This window comes from Anguilla anguilla, chromosome 3 (assembly GCF_013347855.1).
Source record: "Anguilla anguilla isolate fAngAng1 chromosome 3, fAngAng1.pri, whole genome shotgun sequence".
Taxonomy (NCBI): domain Eukaryota; kingdom Metazoa; phylum Chordata; class Actinopteri; order Anguilliformes; family Anguillidae; genus Anguilla; species Anguilla anguilla.
The window spans coordinates 25605563-25619677 of record NC_049203.1 but is presented as its reverse complement, the minus strand read 5'-3'; the positions used below and the strand labels follow the sequence as shown (position 1 = coordinate 25619677).

The window sequence follows — 14115 nt, the reverse complement described above, 5'->3', positions numbered from 1 at the left end:
TACACACAGGATACAGTGGAAGGCCAAGGAAACGCGTGTGTATGTGCAATATGTTTCCATGGTCAGGCATGGGTTTTCTCCTTTGTAGCAGAGTATTTTCTGTGGGTAATCAGGAAGGGGATGCAGCTCAGAAGTTCTGGAAACTCTTGACCTAAGCTGGACAGCAGACATCTGCCTGTGTGCCCCACCATCACTGTCTTTTCAGAGTTCAGTTTCAGTTGGGACCTCAGCCCCCGACCCCATACAGTCAGTCAGTATCGCTGTCAGCCGATCGCAGGGTACTCTGGGTATCCACTGTGATGTTACAGACTGCTGGGTGGCTGAGCACAGAGCTGTCCAGAGTTATTGAACTTCACTGCGTTAGTACTGCATGTTGTTCTCACTTTGTCATATTCCATTTCTTGCATCCAGAGTTTGGGGGCAGAATGTTCTGTAGTTTTGTTCAAAATGAAACTGGTGCTGGTATTCTGCTGAGCTCTGGCTTCTGCCCTTAAAGTTTATATAATAATAATAACAATAATAATAATAATAATAACAGAGATAGGTGTTGCCATCACACTTTCTGAGATAGGTAGACTGCTGCAACTCCTCTCTGGAACATTCTAAAACAATTTCATCACATTGTGAATCTTTGGCCTGAACTGCACCTTACTTAGCCAGTAATCCTAGAGACTGATATGGCCATTGCAGAACAGATATTTTGTGATCAGTTAATCATTTCATGGTTGATTTTGAGGTATTCTTTGGATCACTGTATTGCAGAAAGATACATGTGTAGCCAATTTTGAGCTTCCTGAGGGCAGGGAGCAGAGGGATACCAGGCTTTTTGACCAAAATATCTTTATACTTGCTGGGGTTCAGGATTCCATTGACCTCAACAAAGGACACATATTCCACCATAGTTCACAACAGATATGATTTTCTCAAGGTTTTTACTACTACTTTTCCTGTTTTGAGGTTGGAATGAAAACCAGCATACACAGGGGTCCCCCAGGACCGAGAGCTTTGAGAACCACTGTCTGAGACGGGCTGCCTGTTTTTTAAATGTTTTTTTTAAGCCTCCTATAGGAGAAACGCATTTCAAGACATTACAATTCCAAATACCACTATCCCTGTAAAATGGCCCCTTTACAATGTGTAAATTCTTCAGTATAAGCTACATTTTACCCCAATTCTGGCACTTAGGCCTACAATATGTAACCCTTCAATAAATATTGAAATAGTTTAAAAATATATATTTTTTGTCATGCCTTTCATTTTTTCATTTTTTTCTCAATGCATTGTGGTGGCTGCTTGAAGACCAGAACTTTACATTCTAAATGTAGCTAAATATAGGGAGACAACATGTCAAGCTGATAGTGGCAGTCAAGCTGGACCGACTGCAGTCACTGTCACACAAAGTCCCCACCTAAGCCCTTGTTTTGAGCCAGGAAAAACCCTGCGTTCTTTTCAACATAAACACATCCTTGGACATCAAATCCACCACTTTTGTATGTGGCTAACAAGCTATTTTGGTCTCATTTAAGCATAGCACCTGCTTGAAGTGGAAGTTCTGAATTGGAATTTCAGTTGGGACTGGGTGTTATGGTAACCAGAACTGAGCTTTTTTGCAAGGTCCAAGACATTTTGAACCTGGTATCCCCTCCCCTCTAGGAAACTTACTCTTAGCCATAGATGGATCGTTCTGCCTACATGGCAGAAATGTCTGCATGGATATCCACGTGTCACACCATTTTAACTTCATATGAAGCTGTGTTCTAATATTCCTCCTTTCCCTTCCTCTCACCTGTTGCAACAGACACATGTAAGTTACTCAGGAAATAGCCTAAGTCATTCTTTGTAGGCAATCCTGTGTAACAACCCTGTTCTGTTTGAAACACCTCGCCCATGCAATTGTGGAATCCATCTTTAGTTCACACACTGGAGTTATCATTACCTGTCATACAATGCAGCTTGTTCTCACATGCAAGGGTAACCAACAATGGATCTTTTTATTTTACCTTATGTGTGTGTTTTTTTCTGGCTCTTGCTGTTAAGCTGTAATTTCCTCTGCTCTAACCAGGGCTTTTATCAAAGGTCAGAAGCATATGGTCCAGTTGCTGGCCCCATGGTTTTCAAAGCTTACAGCCTAGTTGTAGGCCCTGTGGTTTTCAAAGCTTACAGCCTAGTTGTAGGCCCCATGGTTTTGGAAGCATACGGCCTACTTGTAGCCAGTATGTCACCCATTGATTTGTACTTTAATAATTGTTTCTCATCTGTTTTATTTCAGGAAGAAGAGAATTTGTTCAAAGACTCAAACTTGAAGCTACACTCAATGTGCATGATGGCTGTGTGAGTATTTGAAAGATGTGGTTTCATTGTATTGAACCTATACTAATCCAGCATGGTACCAGCTAAACATGCCTGAGAGAGTCTGTCACATACTGTAGTTTGCTTGGTTAACTCTTTACTGGGTTACTGGGCTACTTATTTTCATGGACTGCTGGGAGCAGAATTCCTAGGGTCATCTATTATTACTGCTGCAGTTTGTAACTGGCAGTTTATTGTACATTTCGTAGCTACACCTTTCGTGAACCTAACACATCTTCTTCGTTGCACGTCTGTGTGTTATGTGTGGGTCTATGTCATAGGGCCTGGGAATGTGCCCGTGTTTGTGTGTGGCGTGTGTGTCACTATTACTTCCTCTATATAGTAGGGCTGTCACATTTTTATCCAAATAATGGTATTTGACAGTTGAGAACATTTGAACATTAAGTGTTACATGCTAAGTGGATGTGTGATAAATTGATGGTGCATTTGTATTATTGTAGGTATTGTAGATTGATGATTTATTAAGGTTACTTTCACACCTTCCTCGTTGGTGCCGACCAATCAAACTTTTTTGTTTGGTTCGTTTTGACGGGTGCGAAACCTCCACCTGCACTCAGGCGTGCGCCAAACAAGTAAACCTTGGTTTGATTTTTTTTTAAAAATCGTGGTCTCAGTCCTCTTCCAAGTGAACCCTGGTGCAGTTTGTTGTTGGAGAGATCACAGTTCCATGTTGGTCCAAACATGATTCTTAGTGAAGGCGATAACAAAGTATGCCGCCTTCTTAGCAATGTGTTTATAGCAGCGCGCCAGCAAGATGCGGCTGTTCAAATCTCGAAGTCTGAAAATGATACAATGTAGCAATCCAAACTCGGGTACGGACTTTAGCAAACAAACCTAGAAACAGCCTAAAAAACCCTCTATATGGAACTTACTCTGCATTCAAGACTTATGGAAAACTTAAAAACGTACGAGCTGCCGACTACAAAAGCCCCAACAGAGTGGCTGTCCAATTCAGAATTCATAGTAGGAAGCCCTCATTTCTGAGCTCAGGTTTCTAACATTCAAACATTTCTGATAGCACGTCATTATGGCATCCAAAAAACAAATAACGCCCTCACGCTGCTTTTTAGCTCCCAATCATGATTTTTTAATGCTTTCTCCCAGTGTAACATTCTTGAAAAATAAATAAATCGCGATCCTTTGAATCTCCCTGGTTTATTTAGTTTTTGTCTCCCCCTTATGTTCACACTGGTGATCATCTGTTTTTTCCTTCATTTGTCAGACAATTTTTATGCATTTTACATTATGTCTACTCAGTTGCATTGTACCTACATACCAATACACCATTTGTATGTTTTTGGTGAAATTAATTTTTTCTGTGTACGAAGACCTTTATTAGTGCCTGAATACTGAAGTTTGTTGTGCTTACGGTGTTAATGCACGCATACGTGTGTTTCTCCGTACCTGTGTTTTTATATGTACCCCCCCCCCCCACTTCTTTCATGTGATTGTATGCCTGACAAAGACCTCTTGGGTTGAAACGTTACACATTAAATAAACCACAAGGGAGCATTCGCTGGTATGTGGGTATCCTTTACTTCTTCATTATCTCATTCTTTTTCCCTGCACCTGGCCATGGTGTTGGATACATGTATACTATGTTCTTTTCAATCATGTGGACAACCATAGAGAATCCTTAGTAAATCACGATACGATTGTAAATCAGTTCATCCCTCATCCCTCTTTTCTTCGGTTCTGAACTTGTAAACACCCTTATTTCATTTTTTGTCAGCCAGCTATCCCCTTACTCAGGAGACCCGTGCGTGCGCGACCCCCTGAATTCCAGGCGCAAATGCCATCTGTGGGGCCAGGTTGGCCTTTTCACCCCCGTCGCCCCTCACCTCCGGCGAACGCGATTAAACGGACGCGGGAGCGTCTCGTGGCATTGGTTGTTAACCCCCAGCGGTTAACGGACATGCCCAACATGGCAGCCCTAAACGCTGTGGAGATGCTGCAGCGCGTCAGGGCAGATTGAGCGTGACACTGGGGAGAGCTGCTCTAAAGGGGGCTGGTCTCCCTTCGCTTCCACCGCCCCTGACGTTGATGAAGTGCAGTGACAGCGAGACTTACTTGTTGCTGCTTCTGTGTCTGTTTGTTTTAGGCCCACGGTGTCTGTTTGAAATTGAACTCGCTCAGTTGTAATTTCAGCCACTTTCACACTGTTTAAAAAGACCTATTTAAGCAAGCATGTCAGGCATTGCATTCTGCTACACACAACTCAAAACACACACACGCGCACACACACACACACACCTACTTTGCAAGCACAAACATGTAAGCTATGCACACATGTATACACACAAAGCGCATGCACACACACACTGCATGTAAGCCCTCGCACACACACACTCACACAAGCAGCATAAATATGTACTGTATAATCACAGATAATAACTGAAGTACATATGTTTTTTATTTTCCTTTCTAGGTAAACACAATATGTTGGAATGATACTGGAGAGTACATCCTTTCTGGATCTGATGATACAAATTTAGTCATCTCAAACCCTTACAACAGAAAGGTAAGACTACTGCTCTCCACCCTCACAAATTCACTGTAACCGGCATGTGGCGAGTCTAATGTAATGTGTCTTGCTGTATTAGTGATTAACCTCTCCAGCTAATGCATGCAAATAGCTCCCAGGTGTGAATGTGTATGAGTGTGAAGCAGGGTGTTGCTGCAAAAGAGCATTTGTGCTCAGCGAACCTACCCTGGGTAAATAAAGGTTAAATAAATAAATAAAATTAGCTGGAGAGGTTAATCATTAATACAGCAAGACACATTGAGCCTCATTCACAAACTTTCCTTAAATTATTCTTACTTTTGTTTTTAAAAATGGTCCGTACAAAAAACCAACATGGAATTCTTGAAACACCTTCGTTTTTGTGCTTATCCCGGGTGTATGAGATGATGAATGCCGATTGTTCGTAAATTCTATGCATGTGACTGAAACACCTTAGCAATCCCATAAAAGGCAGGCCAACTTCAGGGTCATGTGCAAATATAAGCCATTTATCGCTTTCCGCAAACATATCTGCATGGTTCCTTAGGATGCGCTCTCTCCCCAAAGCATGGTTAGCCAAGTAATACAAAAGCCACAGATATGCCATTGCTAAGTGTTGGGTTTGACTTCTCACTTGTGTCTTTATATAGCCTATTGTCATCAACCATCATCAGTCACTTTTTATCAATAAACAAAATTAATTTAGCATGTTCCCAACAACATTATTATTGCAAACTATACTAAGACAAAAACAGGTTTATAAAAACATACTAAACTGAAATAAGTATGAAAATATTTTTTAACGAAGCAAAAGCTAAACAAAAACTGGCAAATCAGCTCAAAACTAGCTAAAACTAAACAGAAATTTATATCTAAATTGAAAACAAAATAAAAACTAGGGAAAGATTTGAGTTTATTCAAATGGGGCAGTTCATGCAGTTAAAATCGATAGTCTATTTATGCCATAATTGTAAACGTTTTGTCTGTATCTATGTCTTGACTTTGCATAGATAATAAATCAAGCTAAATATAAATATATTCTGCGTATATGTGTTTATAAACACATAGATTTTGATCATACCAAAGTACAAATTCAGATAAGAAAAAAATGATGAATGCCAAAATGTTCGTGGAAATTTTATGCACAATATATGATCAAATCTGATTTTACGCATTGTGAATGAGGCCCATTGCCTTGAAAGAATGTGCAGGAAGAGTGAAGTACTTCCATAATTATGTAATGGTTACACATTCAAAATTCAGTGCAAATTCAAAATTCCTCATCGAAAAGTACAAAATAAAAACAAAATGTATTATTTCTTATGAGAATAACTTTAACTAGTGGCAATCCATCTCATTTTCCATTCCAAGTTACCATTGTCCCCTAGGCCCATTAGACTTTTGTAGTCATAAGTAGCCTTAAAAATGTATCTACATCATGATTTTTCATAGCTGAGGTTTCAAAAGCTGAATCATTGGTTTTGCTGAGATCTTCTGGAAGCTTCCACAAGGGTATCTCTCTCATCCTCTCTCATCCCCACTTCCCTCGTCAGGTGAAAGCAACCATTCGGTCGGGACACCGGGCGAACATCTTCAGTGCGAAGTTTATGCCATGCACCAATGATGAGCAAATAGTGTCCTGCTCAGGAGATGGCGTCATCTACTACACCAACACGGAGAGGAGCTCTGAGCTGAACAAACAGTGTCAGTTCACCTGTCACTACGGCACTGCCTACGAGGTGCGCTGACATCATGGTGGACCCACAGCAGTGTTTCTCATGCATTGACTTTATTTGGGGGGCCCGCCCAAATAGATTAGCCCCCACCAAAAAATATTATTTGAATTTAGTTGTTTATTCTGACCGCCCTGTCAACAGTTTCTAATTTACTGCTGTACAAATGTGGTTCAAAAGGTAAATTCATGTGAGCCACAGACATTGCCACCAGTGCAAACACCAGCGACAGCCACACAGCCATTAGTTGAATGTTGATGATGTGACAAGGGCAGCAGTTTTAGATCAGGTGTCCTCAGTCTCAGTTCTGTTTATCTCGATTGATTAAGGTTGTTGAAAACATTCTTCCAGTTTTTTTCTTAAGTTTATGAACAGAATACAGGTTTAGCATATAGCCATCAGTTGGTGTTGACCCATCGGCTTGAGCACAGACTCATTAGTTGTACCCAGTTAATTTAAACCAATCTCCTTTGTCCTATTGGTAGATCATGACGGTGCCGAATGACCCGTACACCTTCCTGTCGTGCGGGGAAGACGGCACAGTCCGGTGGTTCGACGTCCGAACGAAAACTAGCTGCACAAAAGAAAACTGCAAAGATGTAAGTGGGCCTCACTCCAGATTTCCTACTTGCATGCGCATGGGTTGGAAGGCAGAAGCAGCCAGCGCCAGCAGGTAGTAGGAACGAGCCTGTGATTGGATGAGCCGAAATGTGTCCTTCCTGTTAAGTCGGGCAGCCTCCATGGCCTTCTCTCCCTGTCCCATGTGACCAAGCAGAGGCTGCGAGGACCTTGGAGGCCGAAGGAGTTTGCTGTGTCAGAGGAAACACCACGTAGGCCTTTGTGTTTGTGACATGTTTGCCAGCTAGGCTATGACTGTCCAGAGGATGTCCTAGGGCTCCTCTCTAGATGTAGTTACATTTGCATAGGCATTTAGCAGACTCTGAATAATAGCCACTGAGTAGCAATGAAGGTCCCTGACCTCTATACTACACAGTTATCCCTTATGAACAAGTGCAGCATCCTTTCCCCTACTGAAATGGAATATCAAAGAAAATATACTGAAAAAATATTATAAAGGTATTGCAACACTTTGCAATTTAAAGGGGAAATATACAATTCATTGCCTCTTTCAGGTATTGCAGTAGGCCTATATTTTAAAAGAATGGACTGTTGCGAAATACTGCTCCTTCCGAAATGATTGGCACCCTTGATGAAGATGAGTATAGAGGGCTGTATAAAATAAAAAAGACATAACTGGTTTAAAACAGCATGTTCAAGATTTTTGGAGAAGGAAATAATGTTGATACTGAAACTTTTTCTGTAAAAAAAAAAAAAAATTTCTGTAAAGTCTACTAGACATTGTGGCATATTCCATTACCGTAAAGGGCTCTGACAGAATTGGACCACGGTGCAGAACAGTCAGTATTTTCCTAGGGCTTTCAGCTGCTTTCTCTCTCTGCCTCGGAGGACTGCCGATTTTCATGCATCATTGATTGCGTTTGATTGTTTTCCACATTCCCTGTCTTCTGCTCTTCCTTATCGCTGTTTTCATTTGAGGTGTTGAATCAAACACGGCTCTACGGCTTGTTCATGGTTTTTTTTTTTTAAAATCCCTGCCAAAATTTTCAAAAGTTTCAGCATTTTTTCTTACAGTTGGCCATGTGCATGCCTTCTGCTACATTCACAGAAATAGGATACACTGCAATATGGTAGATATGTGGACACACTTATGTGGACATGTGGGCAAAATATAATATATATAATATCAAAAATTTGAGAAATGTAGTCCACAGCAATGCATTTTTGACAATACACTATCACCTCCATCACCCTCTCAGGTTCAGTGAACCTTTCTGTTTTTTTATTTCTTAAAAAGGACATTCTCATCAACTGCCGGCGGGCCGCTACCTCGATATCGATCTGCCCCCTGGTACCCTATTACCTGGCTGTCGGGTGCTCAGACAGCTCAGTGAGAATCTATGACCGAAGAATGCTGGGAACCAGAGCGACTGGTGAGCTTTTAAGGATCTGTCCAATATGCTTTTATTTTGTTTTAACTTCTCTATTATTTTAGCTTTAGGCTTGGATTTAAGACCGTTTTTATGGTATGTAAGACGTTTCTGTCTTCTGTGGCTTTCATTGTAGCTTTTGGTAGCTTTTATGATTATTTTCATTGTCATAATGAATTATGTTTATTGTAATACAGTTCCCATCAAGCATTTCACCAACATCTCACAGACATAATAGACCTTGCAATGAGCTTGAGGCAAGGGAACTATCAAAATGGCTGTATGCACTCTATAAAGGTTTAAAAGATACTTATTTACACTCCAAATTGCTCAGTTTGCACACACACACACACACACACACACACACACTATTGATTATGTCGGTGCAAGCATAAATTTCAGTGAGATAAGTATAGACTTCCCAGTCCCAAATGTGTCATCAAGAGTAATTTGTCTGAATTTTAGGAATGCTATCTCATGAAGCAGGGCATTAGATGCATCATTCTCTGGGTGTTTACTCAATTGTCTGCACATGGTGTCCCTTGCCGTAAGGGTCTCCCTAACGATCCCCTCCTAAACCCCACCTCCCCTGGCTGCCTAGGGAACTACACGGGGCGCGGGATGATGGGCATGTGTGCTCGCTTCGTGCCGACGCACCTGTCCAGCAAGTCCTGCCGCGTGACCTCGCTGTGCTACAGCGGCGACGGCCGGGAGATCCTGGTCAGCTACTCCTCCGACTACATCTACCTGTTTGACCCCAAGGACGACCAGGCCCGCGAGCTGAAGGGACCATCCGAGGAGAGGAGAGAAGAGGTGGGGCAAAATGTCCATGAGATGAAGTCTTTCTGCGCAGTGTGTAGCTTTCATTATATTACATTTAGGAATTTAGCAGGTGTTTTTTTTTTTTTTTTTTCAGAGGAACTTACACAGCTTCCTGTTTTTACATGCAGACCATTTATGCAGCTTGCAGTTCAGCATAAGTACCAGGGTCTAGGGTACAATGGGCAGTGTCCTGTCTGGGGCTTATACCTGTAACCACAAAGCTGCAAGCCTTGTTCCATAGAAAATATAGTGCATGATAGTGGGTTTGTCTTGGCATTTTTACCATTTGCTTTGGCACTAAGATATATTTAAAGATAAACAGGTTAGATACAGGTTAGTAACTATGAGATGATGTTGTGTGGCATAAAAAATGACTCCAGCGGGGATCACTTATGCTAGTGTCTGATGTGAGATTGTGTGACTGTGTGATTTTTAAACTGTGTGCTCTTCTCACAATCCAATTATCTCATGCGATTCTGTCTGGTTGCTGTATGCTTCCAAACACATTTTGTTTTGAAATGGTTGTCTTTCGGGTTCACAATTTATTGGGCGAAAGTACCTTTAAATGTGAAAGTAGTTTGTGGTGGCAGGTTTCTTTTGCAATTCCAGCACGGTTACTGAAAGTCCTGCAAGAGCTCATCAGTTATTCATTGCTTATACTCTGAAATACAAGATTGTTTCCATTCTTTCCCGTTTTCTTGACAGAATTACAGTTCAATAGTGTGATGCGAGAAAGTTATAATGCTTTCTGAAATGGTTTGGAGAAAGCTCTCCTGTGATTATCACCATGGCAACCCTGGGGACAGCCCGTCAGGGCTGGAGAGCTATGTACTGGAGAGAGGGCTGGAATCTGCCTCAAACCTGGAAAAGTTTAAGGGAACTAATGTGCTTTAAGCTGCAGTTTGAAGCTATAAATGTATTAAGATACAGTACAACTGTGTAACGTACACATTAAATCTTGGTTTTAGCATGAGCAAAAGGTTTAAATGCACACAGACCACTGTTGACCAATTATTCAAGCACCCTTTGCTCATGCTACACCCTTTAGTGAATCAGGTCTTTAACAAGAATGTACTGAAAATATCTTTAAATAAAAAGTACTATCAAGAAATTGGAGAAATTCACAATTTATGAGCAAATATACAATTGGCACTGTCAAATATTGAATTAAAAAAAAAAATCACTTATGCATATAATTTTTTCCATTGTCTATATTATCATTGTATGTATTTTTTTAATTTACAGTGTCAGTATATTCCCTTTTCTTAAGGGTTGTTGTTTGTGAGCACTTTCTCTCTCTTTCTGCCTCTTGGCCTGTTCAGGGTTGCCAGTACTATGTGTACTAAGTGGCAGCGATGCGGATTATCCTCTTAATGCTCATGGCTGTTCAGGATGTAGCCTAAACAGCGGCGGCCACTTCTGGCGCTCTGAGGGTTATGTCTCGCTTTTCTTCTCCGAGAAAGCAGAACGTCCTTGAGTAGCACTGTGGATGTTTTTGTGGCCGCCGTTGTTTTCTTCCCTGCTTTCCTTGTGAGAGCTTTTTGGTGCGAGGTCGTGTTTAACACACTGAATGCCTCTAGGGTGGGGTAAGTGATTGGGTTCACCTCGTGTGGCCCTACAGGAAGGACAGAGAGAGTTGTACATCCTGTCTTATTTGCTGTCTATCAGCAGGAATAATAAAACCGCAACAGTCAGAGGAGCTCCACCAATCACAGGGCAAATAGATAACTACTTCGGGATTACCTGACTATCCAGTGATAGTAAGGTAAGGATAGGACATGGTGTCGTTAATGAATGGTAAAGGAAAGTTGAGCATTTTAGATATTAATGGGTGTAATTTATGTTGTAGAACAAAACACCCATTTAATACCTCAACCATGATTTTCAAAGCTGTTATTTGCTTTAATAAAGTAAGTTGCTATACTGAAACTACAACAAACGGTCGCATTCCTCCAACGACACATCATCACCATTCAAGATGCCTGCACGAGCCTTTGCTCAGATGTACACAGTTGGCATACTTTGGTAGAAGTAGTAGTTCTCGATGAAACTGCACAAATAAAGCTGTGTGGATGTTTGTGAGTAACCATGGCAATATATTTGGGAAGGGACATGGCTGTTAATTTTTTCAAATGTAAATTTTCGGCCTATTGAGCACCACAAAAATATGGATCAACAGTGGTCCGTAGTATCAAGGTTAACTGCATCGAGGAAACTCATCAAATCTAGAAAACTCTTCAAAATTCAAATCTCAACAAAACTTTCTGGATGAGTAGATAGTAATCTGCATGGAAACATACTTCATTTCTGGGTGAATTGCCCCTTTAAGGTCGTATACACTGCCCAATCTTCTGAAGAGATTCAGAAGTTTTTGCTATTTTTCGATGGAGGTTCCCTTTCTGGCAGGCGTCAGAAACGGAACATCCGAACGCAACTCCTGCAGGGGCACGTGCAGTCCCTCCTCAGTCTCCCTGGGGGCTGAGCTCCCTCTCAGTGGCAGCTGCAGCCCCCCCCCCCCCACCCCCACCCCCACCGGGCAGAGGGCCTCCGTGTCGCGTGAGCGAAATGCACCGGAACCCTCTGCCCCTCTGACTTCAGCCGAGTCTGGATTGGCCCGACTCAAGATTCCTTTCCAAAAACAGCCGTGGGCACATGCTGCTCTGTGGACAGGAATAGCACAGGACAGGGAGCACCATGTGAGCCAGGGGACACGCTTTTAGCAAGCCCCCCCCCCACCCACTCACCCAACCAAACCCCCCTGGCCCCTTAAGCACTCCCCCACTTCACCGCTCACATCCGCTATGCCCCCTGTATAAGTAAACACACACTTTAATTAGTTCAGTATTTCCCTCCCTGTACACCTAGGCTGATGTGAGCTCATTGCCCTAGTATAAAATGGCTGCTGTGCATCAACGTGGGTGGGTGCTCCACATTGTTCATGGTTGAGGAGAGTGTAACTCCTTCACAGTAAAGCAATTTAGGATCATCATATGAAAAGTGAAGTATAAATCCATTATTATTCTTATTATCAATGCATTTGTGATCACGCTCATGAAGTAATTTCTATTCTCGGTAATGCATTCTCTTCATGCTATAAGTAGCATATGCTGTTGCATACGTATTAGCACAGTTTCATGTCTGTATATTTAGCGCATTTAGGAAGCCATTCTTTACACCACCCGATGTTGATATGTGAAACTTCTAAATTTCTATTAAAAGCCTGGGTATTTAGCATATTCATTTTTTCAGCTAATGTTAATAGTACAGCAACCTGAAAGTTGTTCATCAAAGCTCTATATACGGGATAAAGGAAATGGGTATACTCTACAGGGCCAAACATTCTGGCTGAATTACAAGATGTCCTGACTAATATAGGAATGTTGGCAGCCCCACTGGTTGGCGGTTCTGTGTTCACCGAGAACACAGACCGAGACTGTGGTGATTGTTAGTCTCCTATGTTTTCTCTGTCCCTGACTGGAGCCGTTTCTGGCAACTCAGTGTCCTGAGGCTGTGGAGGGCTTTGTCTCGTTAACTTACAACTAACAAGTAACAAGATTAATTGAGGTCTGGCAGCATACTTCAGATCAGGCAACACTAGGGTTTGGCACTGGAACTCGGTACCACTATGGCACCAGTTCCCATGACCACGGACCGAATCGCAACGCTGAGTTCAGTGGCACACACACGTTCACTAGCTAATGATACACTCGCTCTGTTGACTCAGTGAGAGCAGGTACCGTTAGCAAGCTAGCTAATGTTAAACTCTGTCAAAATGCCAAAAACGAAGCAGTATAAATTATATGTGCAAAGTATAATTTAAACAATCAAGTAAATCATTTACATTGTTCAGTTTCTTTGCCTTTGCAACAAAAAAGACATTGTTTAACATCATCGTTTGCTCTTTAACTTACCAAAGGTATTGGTTTGGGCACAATTGAGGCACCAGTATCATATTTAAAGTATTGTTTTAGCGTCAGTATCAGCAAATTCTAAACGATACCCATCCCTGGCCAATGCACAGGTGGGGAGTGAGGACCGATTCACAGTCCGGTAATTGGCCTTGTTTCTCCTGGCTGTCGGAAACCACTCCACACCCAATCAGGAGCATGTTCTGTTTCACAGCCCTGTAGGGCCTCAAAATGAAATAATATGGCATGAAGCACGGGAGCTGTAACCTCAACCATCAGATTCTTCCACAAAATTAATTCCATCCATTTCAGATTTTGATTACTGAGTGTTATGAATTTTAGTCCCCATCCACGTATGATATGAAGTTAGATGCCCGTGAGGAATTCATTCAGATGAGAAAGGTTTTAAGTTATGAAAGCCATTTGCAAGTGAATAGCAGGTGAGTATAGGGCATGATGGTGCAGTCTGATGCAGAAAAGCTCTGAGATGACTTTTGTGATTGGGTGTGGAAAAAGCATAAGGGAGAAGGAGAGGTGCTGATTGGTCTGGGTGTGGAATATGCATAAAGGGAGATTGAGAGGTGCTGATTGGTCTGGGTGTGGAATATGCATAAGGGGAGCTTGAGAGGTGCTGTGATTGACACGGTGTTATTTGGTGTGGGTGTGGCATATGCAGAAAAGGAAAAGTGTGGTCGATAATGTTGTTGTTTGACCTGGGTGTGGCATGTGTATAGAAGGAAGAGGGGTGCTGTGATTGACGGGGCATTATT

General features: G+C 41.9%; 1 protein-coding gene across 2 annotated transcripts in view; it reads left to right on the top strand.

Moving 5' to 3' along the window:
- LOC118223506 (DDB1- and CUL4-associated factor 6-like) overlaps positions 1-14115 on the top strand; it is a 37257-nt gene that overhangs the window by 7309 nt on the left and 15833 nt on the right. For both annotated transcript variants that reach the window (XM_035410144.1, XM_035410145.1), the window contains exons 2-7: positions 2270-2331; positions 4799-4891; positions 6427-6612; positions 7092-7205; positions 8483-8618; positions 9217-9428. In XM_035410144.1, the coding sequence (XP_035266035.1) occupies positions 2270-2331; positions 4799-4891; positions 6427-6612; positions 7092-7205; positions 8483-8618; positions 9217-9428 (803 nt within the window). The remainder of the gene's footprint in view (positions 1-2269; positions 2332-4798; positions 4892-6426; positions 6613-7091; positions 7206-8482; positions 8619-9216; positions 9429-14115) is intronic.